Source organism: Hemicordylus capensis, chromosome 5 (assembly GCF_027244095.1).
Source record: "Hemicordylus capensis ecotype Gifberg chromosome 5, rHemCap1.1.pri, whole genome shotgun sequence".
Taxonomy (NCBI): domain Eukaryota; kingdom Metazoa; phylum Chordata; class Lepidosauria; order Squamata; family Cordylidae; genus Hemicordylus; species Hemicordylus capensis.
The window spans coordinates 245885029-245903803 of NC_069661.1; the positions used below are offsets into that span (position 1 = coordinate 245885029).

At 44.3% G+C, this 18775-nt stretch overlaps 1 protein-coding gene across 17 annotated transcripts in view; it reads left to right on the forward strand.

Annotated features, from left to right (window-relative positions):
• SOX5 (SRY-box transcription factor 5) overlaps positions 1 to 18775 on the forward strand; it is an 876032-nt gene that overhangs the window by 677483 nt on the left and 179774 nt on the right. For 15 of the 17 annotated variants that reach the window (XM_053255253.1, XM_053255257.1, XM_053255255.1 and 12 more), the window contains one exon: positions 10578 to 10701. In XM_053255253.1, coding sequence (XP_053111228.1) covers positions 10578 to 10701 — 124 coding nt within the window. The remainder of the gene's footprint in view (positions 1 to 10577; positions 10702 to 18775) is intronic. The other 2 variants (XM_053255252.1, XM_053255260.1) reach the window with 1 other exon arrangement.

Genomic DNA, 18775 nt, shown 5'->3' on the forward strand with positions numbered 1-18775 from the left:
GTTATAATTGTGATGATCATGGCGTACAGCTCATGAAAACCCCAAATCCACAATCTCAGAAAATTAGAATATTACATGGAACCAAGAAGACAAGGATTGAAGAATAGAACAATATCGGACCTCTGAAAAGTATACAGTGTACTGTGCTTGACAGTGTACTGTGCTTGATCTCTATGGGGTCAGGTCAAACTCGCCTGACCTGACCCCATAGAGAATCTATGGGGCATTGCCAAGAGAAGGATGAGAGACATGAGACCAAACAATGCAGAAGAGCTGAAGGCCGCTAATGAAGCATCCTGGTCTTCCATAATACCTCATCAGTGCCACAGGCTGATAGCATCCATGCCACGCCGCATTGAGGCAGTAATTGCTGCAAAAGGGGCCCAAACCAAGTACTGAATACATATGCATGCTTATACTTTTCAGAGGTCCGATATTGTTCTATTCTTCAATCCTTGTCTTCTTGGTTCCAGACCTCCCCAGATGACCTTAATAGGTTCATGACAAAGAAGATGCTCTCTTAAGTAATCTAGACCTCAGCTGTTCAGGGCTTTATAGGTAATGACCAGCACTTTGTATTTCACTCAGAAACAAATAGTCAGCCAGTGAAATTCTTTCAGAATTGGTGTAATATGGTCCCTTCATGTTGTCCCAGAGACCAACCTGGCTGGTGCATTCTCTACCAGTTGTAGTTTCCAGACTATGTACAAAGGCAGCCCCATGTAGAGGGCATTACAGTAGTCAAGCCTATAGGTTACCAGCATATGCACCATTGCTTTAAGGTCATTTACCTCCAGAAATGGGCATAGGTGATATATCGGCCGAAGATGATAAAAACACTTCTGGTCACTCCCTCAATCTGAGAAACCTGAGAGAGTTTTGGATCCAGGAGCACTCCCAAGCTACATACCTGATATTTTAGGGGGAGTCTAACCTCATCCAGAACAGGCTGATCTAAACTGTTTCTTGGGTCTTGAACCCCACCCACCCCACCCATCCAGCCCATTACCACCTCCAGGCAGGCATTTGAGGAAGTTATGCCATTTCCCAAGGAAGTTAATAGGTAGGAATAGATTTGGGTGTCATCAGCATATTATAACACCGTGCACCAAATCTTCTGATAATCTCTGCCAGCAGTTTCGTGTAGATGTTCAAGAGTATTGGGGACAGTTTGGAGTCTTGTGGAACTCCATACAGTAACTCTCACATTGCAGAACAGCAGTCTCCTAGTGACACCATCTGGAATCCACCTGAGAGGTAGGAACAGAACCACAGTGCCACCTAATCCCACCTCTCTCGAGCAACCCAGAAGGTTATCATGGTTGATGGTATCAAAAACCACCAAATTAATTAAACACATTGGTTTGTTTAATACTCTTGTTCTTGTAATTATTGTTACTGTTTTCTTATTGTAATTATTCAAGAACATAGTAATATATAGTTCAATTTTAGTGAGGTTTGCACAGGCTGACTTCCTGGTGGAATGTGACCTTAGCTGTTTATCATTTTTTAATATACTTTATTATCGGGTAGATTTAAAAGGAGAATTTTGAAAAGAAAATGTTCCTTAAACCTACAATACCATGAGATCATATACACAATTGTCCACGGGTGGTCTGGGGAAGGGAAAATCGGCTTCTGCAATCCCGACACACAGCAGAGGCTCTGTGTGTCTATGGCAACTCACCCCACAGATGACCATGGCACTTGGGGCTCCAGGAAAGGAAAACAAAGCTGAGTCTGCCAGTGGCCATCTTTATCATAGAGTACTGCAGCTAGAGGGGCCAGGCAGAGGAGATTTTCTGTGGTACCTCAATATAGGACTTAAAGATAAAAATGGCCACCAACATCCAGGAGGCTCTGAAAATGGCCAAGCACCCTCACAACCGAACTCTGAGGTAGGACAGGAGCTCTTTATGTACTACCTCAGTTTGGATGACGTACAAGTCCCAGTGGAGACCAAAAAAACCCCAGACACCTGTGTTTGCTTTTTCCAGCCCAGTTTTTATAGTTGTGAGAACAGCTGCACCATTAAGACTGAGTTATGTTAAGTCACAAAATCTTACTGTAAATATAAAATACTATGATCTCTAAGAAATTTAGCTGTTTATCATTTCTGTAGTGTTTGTCCCTATACCAGAGGTGTGGCTATAATTGAATGTGGTGGGGGGGTCAATGTCCCTGAGCCTCTGAGGGAGGGGAAGCAGATATTCTACCACTAAACTATGGCTCCATCCTCTGGGGGAGATATCACATGTAGCACACAGCACTCACATGTAGTCACCAATCAAATTGCAAACCAGGGTGGATCCATGCATGCTCACTACCACAAGACCAGCTCTCCTTCCCAAACCAGCTCTTCTCCCTGAGGGGTAGTCTCGGACTCACACATGGCCTTTCCCAGTGCATCACTATAATTGAACAAGGGAACGACAAATATCCCTGGGCGCATGATGGACTGGATGCCACTGGCAGGGCAGAAGCCCATTCTTCACTCTTCCCCTCCTGCCTCATTGATAAGCTGCTGGCTCCTGATTGGAGTGTGGGGACTTTCTGATATTATTATTATTTTTACATTTATATCCCGCTCTTCCTCCAAGGAGCCCAGAGCGGTGTACTACATACTTGAGTTTCTCTTTGACAACAACCCTGTGAAGTAGGTTAGGCTGAGAGAGAAGTGACTGGCCCAGAGTCACCCAGCTAGTTTCATGGCTGAATGAGGATTTGAACTCGGGTCTCCCCGGTCCTAGGCCAGCACTCTAACCACTACACCACGCTGGCTCTATTTGCAGCAGTGAGCAAAAAGACGCAGCATGAACCTTTTGTTGTTCACCATGTTCATAGTTCTGCAGCAAAGACATGGTGGAGAAGAGTCCAGGGCCCCATCTTCACTTCTTGTCCCAGGGCCCATTCAACCTGGCTATGCCTCTGGCCAGTTTTCCAACCCCTCCAGCACATGGGGGAAGAAAAGCATTCCACATGGGCTCCCAGTGCACGTCAGGATGGCCGGGTGCAGAATTTATTTATTTATTTATTTATTTATTTATTTATTTCCTTCTGTGGGAGTAAATTTACTTCTATGGGAAGAACACTGGGCATCCTTTCGTCCTGATTGCCATTCTGTTGGTCCACATTTGAGAACTGTAATCGAAGGCTTTGGAAATAAAACGGTTTTATTTCTCTCTGCAGATGTGGAAGAGTTTCACAATCTCTGCAGTTATTTCTTCTAATGTAAATAATTTATTTGCCACATGAATGCCAAATTCTTCCCAGCGTCTTAAGAACTGAAGCAATGTGGCACAGAGGCATTCGGCTGCCTTTGCAGCTTGAGGAATTATCCTCCAAGTTATCCATGGGCAGGGAAAGCGCTCGCCGTCAAGCCACCCACACCTGTTTTCCTTTCACTGACAAATGTTTCCCTGAGCTGCTTACTGCTGAGGTGCCCCGCACAGGGCCGAAGCTTATCAGTTGCCGCATTAAACAAGCATCTGGAAGTTGTACGTTCCATCGTATGCTGTGAGGAGACATTAGTTATTAATGAAACGATTGCAGGGTTTCTCCCCCCACCCCATTTCCAGAGGAGTGACATTGCACAGTCACTTTCTTGCTGCAATAACAGCTATATTTGGGAGCAAACCCTTCTTATCCACTTCTAGAACCACCGTGTGCAAAAAGCGACATTTTTGTTTTAACATGACAATAGTCTTTATGTGTACGAGGAGGGACTCAGTTATATAGTGAGTGTTGAGGGGATGCTTTAAAGTCCTCACGCAGCGGAGCATGCTCTGGCAGTAAAGAAATTCAGCCCAAGAGATTATCTGGAGACATAGGAACATAGGCAGCTGTCATATACTGAGTCACACCCTTGGTCCATCTAGCTCAGTATTGTCTACACAGACTGGGGGCGCCTTCTCCCAGGTTGCAGGCAGGAGTCTCTCTCAGCCCTATCTTGGAGATGCTGCCTGGGAGGGAACTTGGGACATTCTGCATGCAAGTAGGCAGATGCTCTTCCCGGAGCAGCTCCATCCCCTAAGGGGAATATATTACGATGCTCACATGTGGTCTCCCCTTCAAATGCAACCAGGGTGGACCCTGCTTAGCAAAGGCGACAATTCATGCTTGCTACCACAAGACCAGCTCTCCTCCCGTAGACCAGATCTCCTCCCTTAACATAAGCTTGAGTTTTTTAAAAAGCCATTATTGAGAAACTAAACATCACATACTAAGAGAGAGCTATTGAACAACGTATCCAAACAGGTACTAGCCTTCAACAACAACTGAGCAGTTCAAACTGACAAAGACAGACCTATTAACAACTCATCCTGCCTCTAGTGGCTAAAAGAAGTTACTGTGGTACTAAGAGCAATGCTTTAGTATTCTCACTTTTAATAGTGAACAGTTGATAAGCCATGTTTTAAGATCTGCCTATTACAGGATTCCCAGTTTTTTTTAATTGACCCCTGTTCCAATGTCATTTACATTTGGTCTGTAACAATTAGCAGGTGATAATGCTTGGCTCCAAAGGGGCTTAGACGAATTCATAGGGAACAGGGCTACCAATGGCTACTAGCCTTGATGTCTATAGGCTACCTCCAGGCTCAGAGGCAGGATGCCTTTGAATACCATTTGCAGGGGAGCAACAGTGGAAGAGAGGTCATGCCTTCATCTTTTGCCTGTGAGCTCCTCAGACGCATCTGGTGCGCCACTGTGAGAAACAGGATGCTAGACTAGATAAGCCTTGGGCCTGATCCAGCATAGTTCTTATAAAGGCTTCACTCACTGACTTTCCACAAACCACTCTTGTGTTAAATGCAAAGGAGTAGGCCATTTGTATTTTTCTGGTCATTTGGCATCCCTGTCACCCATGTCCCTGTGTTTGGTACTCTCATGAGTAGAGTGAACATCACATTTCACCTCAGTGTCATGACACTTTGAGATTCCTGCTTGGGAGAAACAAGGGATTGCAAAAGAAACAAAAAGAGTGTTGGGGAAACTAAGCAAAATTCCTTAAGGGATGCTCCATATCATGACCTGGGTTCCCAGAGAAAATGTGAATACTGGTTGTTAGCCAAGCCACATCATGGGTGTCATTTGTTTCTCAGCAACACTGAATCACACCTTGGGGTTGGTAAGAAACTCTTCATGCTGTGAGAAAAGTAGGGAAGACCTGGGATTCAAGTTGCCACTGATAGCTGGTGTCCCTGAACATAACCAGATCATTGCTGGTGATGGGGAATTCTGAAATTGAATCTGCATTGGACTGGAGATGATTATATGGAACCCCGCTAAATCACAGGGATTTTTTGAATGGCGCTCTTGCGCAAAGTTCCTTGAAAAACACAGGAGGCATGCCACAGGTTGTGGGATCCTTGGAGGAAGAGCGGGATATAAATGTAAAAATAATAATAATAAAATACCTTGCTGTGCAAGTGCAACACTCATCTGGAACACAAGCTCCAGATTTAGTGAAATGTGCTTGCGCTAGCCTTGGGGCCCCTTGTCCTCAGCCAATGGAAAGAGAGCTGTCCCTACCGTATACTTTCTCCTCAGGTTCTCTTCCCCCTGACCAGGAAGATCCACAGTCCTACTTCCTCTGCAGTTGTAAACATGAACATAGGAAGCTGCCTTATACCGAGTCAGGCCATTGGTCCACCTCAGGATCCTCTACACCACTGACTGTGGTATACTGTGGGATACCCAGAGGCCGGGATGGCCTCGGAGCAGTGCACATGCTGATGCAAATGGCCTCTGTTCATGCACAGAGGCCCAACTGGGCTGCAGCTGGCCCAAGCTGTCATTTGGGAGGCTGGTAGGGGCCTTGAGGGGCCCTGGCACCACCACACCACCACCCGCCAATGATGCTTCACTGCTGTCTGGCCACCTCCTATGCCACCTCTCTTGCAGCATCTGCTAAAGGTACAGAGGCCACTTTCTCTCAACCCCCCCCCCCATACACACACCTTTAAGTTCAGATTAGGGATGCTCCTTTACTTATCAAGGGGAATCCTTAAGGACTCCCTTTACAAGTATACCCTGAGCTGGCCCACGAAGTGGTTCTTCGAACTGGGGGCCAGTCCAGTTCAAACTCGGACTGGTCGAACTAAGCCGGCTTGATGTCAAGCCTGGATCAAAGCGAGCCAACTCACACATCCCAACGGACAACTAAATGCGAATAATTTCTGAAAATGGCTTAACGTAAGAAGAAATGCAGTCTAGGAAGAGGGGACAATCCTTTCCACATGCCAGATATCAAGAGCAAGTTTAGTTTCGACTCCAGCTGCATTCCCGAAAGCCTACCTCTGCTTTCTTCATTATACACCAGGGATTCTCAACGTTGGGTCCCCAGATGTTATTGGACTTCAGCTCCCATAATCCCTAGCCAAAGGCCACTGTAGCTGGGAATTATGGGAGTTGAGGTCCAATAACATCTGGGGACCCAATGTTGAGAATCCCTGTTATACACAATAAATTGCAATTTGCTTCTATGGGCAAAGCATTGCATTGGGTGATACCGTTGCAATGATAGGAAAGCCCATCCTGGACACTAGTAAACCAGTCCCTACTGTCAGCTCTCCCACTGTGAGTGTGTTGGGATGTGGGAATGAGTCTCTGTTTCGTACTGCTCTGCCCCAAGACTGTACGTTGACGATACAAATGTTCTACTATTGATAACTATTTATATCTGCGTACACAGATCTCTTTTTTCTGGTGGACATACATTGGTAGACCATATGGCAGGGTCTGAAATGAGCCCTGATTACAAGTCCTAAGTAGTCCTAAAAACTCTAAATCTAGGATCAACAAGTTACTAGGGGATATTTTGGGGGTGCGCGTGTGGGAGGGAGAGACAAGGAATTTTGCGTCAATGTGATTTTCTATAAAACAGAGTTAAAATAATTATCGTCTAAGAAATGGGGGTAAGGATTGGGCTTCATTTTTTTCATATCTGTAACCTAGCAACAAGTCTGGGTAAACAAATCTTGTCGAAAGTTTCCCTCAAAAATATTTAGGGCATTTAGGGCGAAACCAGCCTTTGCTTCACATTTCATCCTCCTGTAATATTTTGATAACAATGAAATTACCTTGGCACTTATTTACTTTAGAAAGGAAATGGAGCACAGGTATTAAAGCTCTCCCTTTCCCACTCCCTGCGTTCCAGCTTGGAATGAAAATTACATTGTTTTGACTGAGTTATTTTGGTCTCCATGCAAACCATCCTCACCTTTCTTCTTTCCCTACCTCCATTACTCTGCAGAGTTTTGTCATCTGATGCCAAGATGGGTTTTTTAATTTTTATTTTGTGAAGCCCTCTTTGTATTTAGACTGGAGGTGGGAAATTTGTATGAGAAAATGTGACAATGCTTTTTTTTTTTTTTTTGGCAAAGGTTGTTTTCCTTGTGGCTTCTCTCCCAAATGGGACCTCAGGAGTGCAATGCTTGTTTTGCTAGGAGATCCAGAAGTCACTTGAAATCAAGTGTGGACTTGTGCTACCTTATGGGCTTGGCAGAGACTGTGCATCAGTGTGTGTGCGTGTGTGTGTTGCTTTAGTTTATATTAGCCCTGGAGGCAGAGTTAACACTTGAAATGGGACCAGAGTACTGTATTTGCAGTCATCAGAGAACTTTCCAGTCAGCTTCAATAACATCACTCTTTTTTTTGTATATATTTTTTTTCTTTTGGCAGCAAAGCCTTCAGTGGAACCATCTGTCTCTCTATTAGTGTTTTGAGTTCTGTTTTGAAGCTTCTTTGCTTGGCAAAGTCACTTTCATCCTTGGAACCCTTTTTTTTTTTTTAAGTTCCATGGCTTGTTGCCGAAGAATACGATGCAAAAATTCCACTCGGCTGTTCATTTTTGTTCTAAAAGGAGAAAGGAGTTTCTTTGTCATTTAAAAAAGAAAGAAAAGAACATCACATGGAGGCAGAAATGGGATTATTCCAGGGTGGTTAAGTGGCGAACCCGGAGTACAGTGTCAGTTAACTCGGTGAGAATGCTAACTTGGCAAAGGGGCACCTTTTAACGTGGTGATTCTCTTTACTTTACTTTATTTATTTATTTATTTATTTATTTATTTATTTATCAAATTTTTACACTGCCCCAAACTTTCGTACACTGCTCCAAATTTGTACACTACCCCAGACTTTCTCAGGGGGAGATTAACTGACCCTGTCCACCCCCAGCATAGTACCTCCCTTGACTGTTGCTGGTGTCTATCTTATGTTTCTTTTTGGCTTGTGAGCCCTTGGGGACAGGGAGCTATCTTATTTATTTATTATTTCTCTATGTAAACCGCCCCGAGCCATTTTTGGAAGGGCGGTATAGAAATTGAATTAATAATAATAATAATAATAATAATAATAAAAATAAAAAAAAGATAAGGAGGGATGGCAGAGGTCAGTCATGTTAGAAACTGGAGGTGCAACCTTGCTATCTCTGGTCATGAAGCAGCTCTATTTTTGGCTGGCATAGTCCTTCTCTCCCCTACCATGCTGTTTGGGCATCCAGCCATCAATGCTGTGATATCAATGTGTGATATCACATGCCTCCCCAAGCTCTGGACTGTTATGCTGTTTCTCTGCTTCTACCAAATGTGGCCTGTGCACAAGAAGCCTTGGAAGAAGCATGTTCCAGAGTGCTAAAGTGTGACCAGAGTCTCCCTCGAGCTCTAGCCAGAATTTAGCACACGAGTAGAACAGTGGTGCTTCGGGTGGGGAGAATACACCCCCGGATACTTCAGTGGAATCACTCCACATATGGAGCAAGCAGAATAGCAAGCAGAATAGTGGAAGCTGCTAGTTTCCTGGTCTGTTTGAATTATTGGCATGAATCCCTGGCTAGTGAGATATTTTAGGCAAAGATTCTAGTCCTCGGGTGGTGGGGGAATCTCACAAGAGCCGCTGTAGGTGTTAAAAGTTCACTTCGCGAATGGCATGAGATGCATGTACGACTGTTATTTTTGAACTGTGTGTGTGACTTTAAAAAATGTAAATGGGAATTTTTGTCAAGAAGTGGGGGAAGGTTATTAGTAAACCACAATGAATAAATACGGGTCCGTGTTGTGTTAGTGCTGTAGGTGTATCTCTTATGTATTTTATGTGTAACTGAATGTGTATCTGTAGACCCCTACAAGTGCCAATCACTGGCATGCATACCACTGATGAATCTAGGATGTGCCTGCGTGATATTCTGGTCTGGATATTCCACATTAGCAACAGTAATGTCAGTAACCTTTGAGAAATCTACATTTCCCAGGGGACGTTAGAGGCCGCACATCACAGAGGAGTGGATAGGGGAAGAGGATGGGGAGGGGAAGAGCCTATTGCTGGCACAGAGGGAAGGGGAGGCAAAGGATTTGGGGGCTCACAGAGTGGGAACAGTTTATTTCTCAATTTGCATTGACTCAAAAATAAGTCAAGCTTTAAAAAAACACATTTTTGGCAAGGGGTAAAGTGGCTTGGCTTATTTCTGAGCCAATGAATGTAAGCCATGGAGAACCTGACTGCCAGGGGATGCAAGTCCAAAGCCAGACCCGGGAGAGTCAGGAGCTCACCAGAGGTGATACTTGGCAGCCCACTGGGACCCGGAGGATTAAGACAGAAGCCACGAGCCAGGAAGACACTGAGAGTCAAACAGAAGTCAGGAGCCAGAAACACACGAAGGGTCAAAGCAAGTGGTTGCCAGGAATCAAAAGGCTGGCCAGGAGCACACCAAAGGTCAAGCCAAGGAGCAGTCAGAAGAAACAGCAAGACTATCACAAGCAGTGTTCCCTCTAAGAAAGATTCCAAGATGTTGTTGATTACAACTCCCATAATACCCAAGCAAAATCCACTGCAGCTGGGGATTCTGGGAGTTGTAGTCAACAACATCTGTGATCACAAGTAGATCACAAGCACACCTTGATACTGAGGCAAGGCCTGCCTCAGCTAGCTGATACTTCCTGCTACAGGGGAATTCCCTAGAACAGGACTGGCCCAGGGCTTCAGAAACCTATGAGTTTCTATACTCATATAGAAACTCATAGAAACCTATAATATAGCAGGCTGCCACAAGGGGCAGCAAGATGCAAGGCTGCCGAGCAGGGCACACTGCCCGTTTTTAGTTTGCTTGTGGTCCCAGGTAGGCACACCGCAGAAGATCTCTCAAGCCCTGATGAGGCACCATACATAGCTGGTAGGGTGAAATTGACTTGGAAGGTCACAAGTTGTCCCATAATGTGCCATATTTCTTCTGGGGCTGCAAATGAACCTTTGGATGAGAGCCCGTGTTTACAGGAAGTCACATTCAAGAGCTTACAGTCATGTCAATGGATGGGGGTCAACTCCAGGTGTTGAAAAGAATGTGTGTGGAGCTCCCCCTTGCAGTGAAAGGAATAGGGAAGCTTGTGTGTCTTTGTGTGCACATGTATGTGCCCATGCGCAACCGTTCCATCATGGATCAGTGCACATCCTGAGCCCTGCATTGGAATGGTAACCTGGAAATGATCTGATCCTCCCCAGCATAAATGCATCCACAAGACTATACAAACTTGACACCAAGGGAGGGCCATGATTCCTGGTTTGATTTTGCTTCTCCTGTTCAGCAGGTCCAAGGTCAGTTGCCGCCATTAATGATCCCAGTATTCCCTCCAGATCAGCGAACTCTAGCAGCAGCAGCCCAGCAAGGATTTCTCCTTCCTCCCGGTTTCAGCTACAAAGCAGGTTGCAGTAAGTCCAGTCTATGTTTGCTTTTTGCTTCCCCCTCCCCCTGCCCCCATCTTGGATGATGTGAAACATATTTTCAAACTAGGCAGAGCAAGAGCTGGCCTAGGCCAAAAAAGAAAGAAAGAAAGAAAGAAAGAAAGAAAGAAAGAAAGAAAGAAAGAAAGAAAGAAAGAAAGAAAGAAAGAAAGAAAGCGTCTCGTGAGGTTCCCGGTCTCATCTCAACTACAAATTCAGCAGAACGCTGTGCAGATGCTCATAGGAACATAGGAAGCTGCCATATATTGAATCACACCACTGGTATATCTCAGTATTGTCTTCACAGACTGGCAGTGGCTTCTTCAAGGTTGCAGGCAGGAATCTCTCTCAGCCCTATCTTGGAGATGCCAGGGAGGGAACTTGGAATCTAGATGCTCTTCACAGAGCGGCTCCATCCCCTGAGGGGAATATCTTACAGTGCTCACACTTCTAGTCTCCCTTTCATACACAACCAGGGCAGACCCTGCTTAGGTAAGGGGACAATCATGCTTGCTACCACAAGACCAGCTCTCCTCTCCTGCTCATTTTCTGTATAGGACAAAGAATTGCTTAGCAAGGAGAGAGATCAAATTCAGGCCTACTCGCCCCACCCTGACCTCCATGCATTCAAGGTTTTGTTTGTACAGGGGCCCATGTACACACCCTCAAAGAAGTATAGCAGCGGGTGGGGTGGTAGTTACACCAGATAGTGCTGCACAACCTCACCCCTCTGGCTGTTTCTGGACTACACTTCCCATAATCCTCAGCCACAATAGCAGAAAAGCCAGGGGTGAGGGGAGTTTTAGTCCAACATCTGCAGGTGGGCGGCAGTTATGCAGTCCTGCAACAGGACAAGGTGTGACATTTGTCCCAGGGCTACCAGAGGGAGGCTGCCGGCTAGGCAATACCGTATTTTACGGACTATAAGATACTACAGACTATAAGACGCACCTTAATTTTAATCCAGTTTTTCAGAGTTTTAACATATTAAACTGTTAAAACATAAGACGCTCCTGAATTTTGGCAGATATTTTTCGAGGAAAAAAGTGAGTCTTATAGTCCATAAAATATGGTAGTTCACTGTTCCTGTAGAAACAGCCCAATGATGGAGTCGCACATGATTCCTATGAGAACGCTCTCTTCACCCTCACCACATGATACAGAGGAGAAGACTTTGTGGCTTCATTTTATGTTGTTTATTTCGTGTGTGTGTGTGTGTGTATCTGTGTGTGTGTGTGATTTCCCCCCCAAGGGGTAATGACATTTGGAAGCATAAAACCCAAACAAATTGATCGGATACCTTTGAAATACATGCTTATCATCGTCGGAAAGCATCCATTGTTTGAAATGATTCCTCTTCTCCCCTCCCCTCCCCCACACACACTCAACCCCCCCAAATATCTTAACACTGTTGTAGGCAAAATAAGATTTTCCTCTAAAACAGCCTGTTCCCTACTTAATGAAGAGGTTTAATTTGCCCTTTTTGCAAGCAAATTCCAAACAACATGCAAGTCTCATGAATCTCAACAGGAGTTCTGTGCATAGATCAAGGGTAGCATATGCCTCTCAATTTATGGGCTAACACAAAGCATGAGTATCTTTATAACAGTCTAAGGTTGAAAACTGTAGCAGATTAATCCTTGAAGGCATTTCTTGCAAAGAAGTCCGTGTTTGTGTGCATGTTTATGTCTGTCATTTTGGACAATTTTATTTAAGCTTTATTTAGAACTTTGTGTGTGCCTGCCACTGACATGGGCAAGCAAGCTATCTATCTATCTATCTATCTATCTATCTATCTATCTATCTATCTATCTATCTATCTATCTATCTAAAAAAGGAGGGATCTGAAATGTCTTCATTTCAGCAAATAGATTTATCTTCATCATGAATTTCATAAAACTGGTTGCATTCATTTCCGCTTATCTAACTCTGCTGACATCAGTTTCCTATCTAGCTATCTGAGGCCCTCTTGTTCTGTGGGAACCTCCGTCTTTGGTCCCTCTGTTTGGCTTTATTATGTTCACATCAGTGTATCATTGACTAACTCATGAATTCGTCAATTGTTTTTTGTTAGCCCGGTACTCGCGCAAGGAGCAGTTGAATTCATTTCCAAGGCACAAGGACTGAGCTGATGATAAGTCTATTCTAAAGTGTTAATCTTCAAGGTTGAATATATTCTTTCTGAACTTCATAAACATAATATAGAGAGCTATAGGGTAATTCTATATACACCTCTTGGCTGAACAGGAAATGGCAAGGATTACCTGGGGACATAAGGGCATATAATACTAGAGCTGCATGAAATATTCCCCAGTTTGGGATAAAAATTAACAATTTTAGTGGCAAAGAGATATCCCCCCAAAAATCCATATTGTGCAAACACTCTGTTCTATGCCACCCCCCACTCACCCATGTCTGATGCTGCTTCAGCACCATTTCACCCCCTTCTGGATGCTGCTGCTTTCTCCTTGGTGGATCAGTCGTTTATGTATTTATTTTTATTTATTGTTAAATTTTTATACCACCTTTCATTACAAACAATCTCAAGGCAGTTTACAAAACATTTAAAACAATATAAGACTATAAAAATTAAGCAATGAAAACATTAAAATGAAACATAAAAATACAAATCTACTTACAAGTTCAAAAACTATGCTATGTTTTTTGCCCAAAGTCATATGGGCAATCCCACCCAATCGGGAATCACACAGTTCGACACCACAGAACTACATAGCCAGTCAGATTTGACTACATGATGATGCCACTGAGGGTGAGTAAAGACAATTGAGAGTGAAGGCAGTGTAAATAAGTGCACACATTTTTGCAAGGAGTGCTGCAAAAGTGATGATGGTGTTTTTTGGTGTGTTTTTTTACATTGTGAAAAATGCTTGTGGAAAACATTTTGCAAGGGCTGAGTCATGGTGTAGTGTTTCATAGTGCTCGCAGAGGGTGAATACAGGCAGTCATTGAACAAGAGGTAACTTTCCATAGAAAACCACTTGGTAAGATTTCCCTGCCAAATACTGAGAATAATTTTACCATATTTTCAAACCTCATGAGAAATCTGAGGCAACAGAAGAGTGAGGAAGGTTTTCACAAATAGCTTACAATGTAATTATATATAAAAACAAACCATAGTAAGTTACCACTCGGTAAAATGAACATCTGTGTTCACCCACTGTCAGAGTGCAGTTCAGATCAGTTTGTCCCCAGACAGTGGCTTGCCCTGGATTGGCTGTGGCTTTTTATGAATACATACAAAATTGACCACAATGAACAGATCTTCCTTTCTTCGGACTAGGTGCAGACTAGGAATCAATGTTCTTTACTTCATCCAGTAGTATCCATAGTGTTTTTGTACCCTTTCTTCCTCAAAGGGGAGAGGCAGTGATTCATGTTGGAAAACGTGTAACTTAAAGCCTTGTTGAATATCACTGTGGCTATATTTGTGGGCCTGGAAAAGGTCAAGAATGCATCCCATTAAACATATCAGGCAGATTCAATTCATCCCATGTTTAACATAGTGTGACGCTACATATGTGTGTTTGCTTTTCAGCTGCTAGTATATTAACAGCAGGGCAATTGCGCAGCACATCACATCCATGAGAGTCGCATGTCATCACAGGGGTGGTTTTTTATGTCCATGAAAAAGAAAACTGAACTAGGCTTTCCTTATGCCCAAAGGATGCCTTTAGGCATTTAATAGCTGCATGTCAGGGAGAAGTTTGACATCATGTATTTCTTTTCTGTATATGAACTGCTTTAGCTCAATATTTTCTACACTGACTGGCAATGCCTTTCCAGGTCCAAGATGGGTTTTCCCCCAACCCTACCTGGAGATGCTGGCAGGGACCCTCTCTGCAGGCCAAACCCAGGTGCTCTGCTACTGAGTTTTAAAAGCTGTGCTTAGGTGACAGATGTATTTGTTTTAGCGCATCATACTCCCAGGCTTTAGGGTGGTTTTGGAAAATGAAATTGATTTGATTTTGCTTAGATGAATGGGAGACAACATTTGTAAGCACTGTACGATATTCCTTTCAGGGGATGGGGCCACTCTGGGAAGAACATCTGCCTGCTTGCATGCAGAGGTTTCCAAGTTCCCTCCCTGGCAGCATCTCCAAAATAGGGCTGAGAGAGATTCCTGCCTGCAACCTTGGAGAAGCCGCTGCCAGTCTGTGTGGACAATTCTGAGCTAGATGGACCAGTGGTCTGACTTGGTATATGGCAGCTTCCTATATTCCTAACACACACATGCACGCACACATTTGCACGCTAACCAATTCAAATTAGCAAAATAATGAAATATAACAAGAATTAAAAGTCCAATCACCAAAGGTCAATTCTGAACAAAATGGTGTTACAATTGTTTAAAAAGACACTCAGGTGGAGGCTTTGATGGATCTCGGAGGTTGTGGGGCAGCCACCAGAAATTAGGATGGGTGAATGCCATGATTGAACAATAATTTGTTCAGTTTTTCTCAGCTTCCTCGGAGAATGTTCAGGAAAAGCTCGGGTTTTGGAAACTTTTAAAAGAAGTTAGAAAAGAGCAAACTTTCAGGAGCCAGCACTCAGTCCTTTCTGCTGGTTCTCTTCCAACCCCATCCTTTCTCAAAATGTATCCTGGCAAGCACTGTTCCCTCTAAGGTGCACGTGCGCACCAACACACAAACCTCCAGGCCCCTGCGCAGCAATTTCTGGCAGGCGCCCAGTCTCTGCCACTGCCGCCCAACTGCCCGGCACCCTGTTTCCCCCTCTCCCCAGCTGGACTGCCACCTCTCTCCCTCCCCTCCGGCTGGGCACAGTGGGCTTTGCCCCCTTTTTTAACCTCTGAAAGCCCACTGTGCAGTGTGGCGAGATAGTGGGTGGTGGCAAGCTCCCTTCCCCCTCCTCTCCTCTCCAGTGACTGCAGCACGGGCTTGGAAAGCCGGAAACGGGCTGCAGTCAGAAGAGCCTGTGCAGTCACTTGAGAGGAGGGGAGGTGGAAGGAGCCCGTCGCCGCCACCCCCCCCCACAATCCCACCACACTGCGCAGCGGGCTTTCAGAAGATATAAAAAGGGGGCAAAGCCCACTGTGTCCGGCTGTGGGGGAGGGGAGGGAGGTGGCGGTAGCAGCCCGGTTGGGGAGAGTGAGAAATGGGGCAATGCTTCCTGGCCAGGGAGAGGAGGAAACAGGGTGCTGGCAAAATGTCAAGGTGGGGGCCTGGGGGCGGGGGGGGGGGAGATTTAAAAATGCATCAATTCTTTCCATGTGTGTGGGGGGGGGAGAGAGTCACACGCACACATTGCCTTGATACTGCTGCCCAGAACAAAACTCACCGATGATAAAAATTAGAGGGAACACTGCTGGGAAAGTTGGAGAGCTGACAGTTAGGGCTGGCGTGTGTCGGGTTGAGTGGTGACCTAGATGTCTTATTTGAATTCAGCTTACTCCTAGAACCTATTCTCACAACCACGGAATCCTGGGTAGGAAAGCGTTAACCCAGGAACCGGTGGTCATTTGGGGCAGCAAGAGTCCTCCTGACCCAGTGGTTCAAAACCTGGGTAGCCCAGATCTGCTATCCAGGTTAAAAGTGAGGTAGGACAAAATTGGAGCCTGGCCTACATTTTGTTTCGGTTGTCTGTGCAGCTGGCGCATTTTAAGCTGTTCCCTCGCTGCCAGTGGCCATGTTAACCATGGAGTTGGGTGGAAAGCTGGTCCAGGAAGAGGATAGCTGTTGCACTAAGGGCTGCTCATGCAATGCATTGTGGAATACCTGGAGGTCCCAGCTCCCGATTTCAGCTACGGAGAGCGCCACTGTGGCGTTCATGTGGGCATGTGAGCTGCAGAGCCAAAAGGAGGCTCTGGTCATCTGGGAGCAGGAAGGTAGGATCCTAACTTCTCTCCAGCCCACCACCATTTGGTCATGAGAACTGCCTCCTAGATTCTTTATGAGCATGCCCAGAAGAGTCTTGCTCTTGGGGGAGCTTGGGAAACAGTTCTTGGTGTCTCCTTGCTGAATCCAGTAAGCAAAGAAACATGAAGCATACACTTTCTTGAGATTCCCTAGCAGTAATTGCAGGGCTGTCCCTATGAAGGCGTGGGACTGGGGGCGAATCAGCATGTGCGGGGCCTCCTTAACATTTCAATATAATATACATTATTTGTAAACACACACAAAAACATACATACTAATAACTTCTTTATTTTTCACATTTGCATAACTTTCATTCAAAAATTAAATTCTCTTGCAATACAAATCTTATTTTGAAGGAAGACGCTTGGATTCCCAACATGACTGTACATGAATTACAAGGGGCAGGTATTATTTGAACAAGGCACTCCACACATTTGCATGGACAGACATTTAGCTATTCTATCAATTGATGGAATTGATAGGAAATCTTGGCCACCATTTGATTGATTGATTAACTGCCATCAAGTTGGTATTGACTCCTAGCTACCACATAGATAGATTTTCTCCAGGATGATCTGTCTTCAATTTGGCCTTTAAGGTCTCTCAGTGGTGCATTCATTGCTGTCATGATCGAGTCCATCCACGTTGCTGCTGGTCATCCTCTTCTTCTCTTTTCTTCAACTTTTCCCAGCATTATGGACTTCTCAAGGGAGCTGGGTTTTGGCATCATGTGTCCGAAGTATGCTAGTTTGAGCCTGGTCATTTGTGCCTCGAGTGAAAATTCTGGATTGATTTGTTCTGTGATCCATTCGTTTGTTTTCCTGGCTGTCCATGGTATCCTCAAAAGTCTTCTCCCACACCAAAGTTCAAAAGCGTCAATGCTTTTTCGATCTTGCTTCTTCAAAGTCCAGCTTTCGCATCCGTAGAGTGCCACAGGAAAAATCATGGTCTGAACGATTCTAATCTTTGTAGGTGTAGACATGTCACAGCATCAAAATATCCTTTCCAAGGCCTTCATTGCAACGCTACCAAGTGCTAGTCTGCAGCATATTTCTTGACTGCTGGTTCCTTTACTGTTGATGTTCAATCCTAAAAGGCAGAAGCTATCCACCACTTCAGTGTCTTCATTGTCAGTTCTGAGGCTGGTTGCTGTACCCGTCGTCATTAGTTTAGTCTTCTTTACATTTTGTTGTAGCCCCATTTTTTCACTGTGCTCCTTGACTTTCATTACTAGAGCTTGCAGATCATCCTTACTGACCTTCTTCTTGAACAACCATTCATAATTTTCTGAGGAACCTCCAGGTTTCCTTGGAACACAGGATTTGAAAACTGCTGCATTAGAGCACTGGGGCAAGCTGGTGGTGGTGGGGAGTACAAGGTCTTTGGCTATTAATGAACTACCGGTGAATTAAAACATAGCTGCTGGTTGAAAAACATTCATTTCATTCATCTATACAGTTCGTTCTCAGGATGATCATATTCATCAATATAACCTTCTGTCGGGACACAAAAACCAGTTCTGTGTTGGAGGCAGAGATTAAGGTTGTATTACACTGAGTGGGCCTGTGTTGCATCATATACCCCTCCTCGCAGTCCCTAAAGTTGTTTCTTTAGTTCTTCTGCCTTTTTTTAAAAAAAAAAACAAGGAATCAATTTTCTAAATTTTTTTTATGTATTTATTGTTAATTTTGTATAATTTTGTATAGCCTTTCATTAAAATAATCTCAAGGCACTTTACAAGACAGTTAAAACAATATGAAACAATAAAAACTGCGTGCACAATAAAAATTAAATTGGAATATAAAAATACAAATCTAATTAAAACATTTAAAAAACATGTACAATATAACCATATGATACAAAGCAGTAGCAACAAAACAGTCATATAAAAGCTTGGGTAAAAAAGCTTGGAAAAAAGCTGTGATGGAGACTGAGGAGCAGGTGCCCACCAGGAGAGCATTCCAAAGTATGGGGGCAATAACTGAGAAGGCCCTGTCCCATGAGCACTTGATTTGATTATTAAACCAAATAAAGTTCAAGTTGTGCTTACATTTTTTTAAGAATACGGCCTGTTTGAATTGGCCAACCTGGGACTTCCTGTATACAGTGGCACACCTAGGTAATTTTGGAGCCCAGACCTGAAAGGCTTCGGAGGGTCCCCCGCTGCG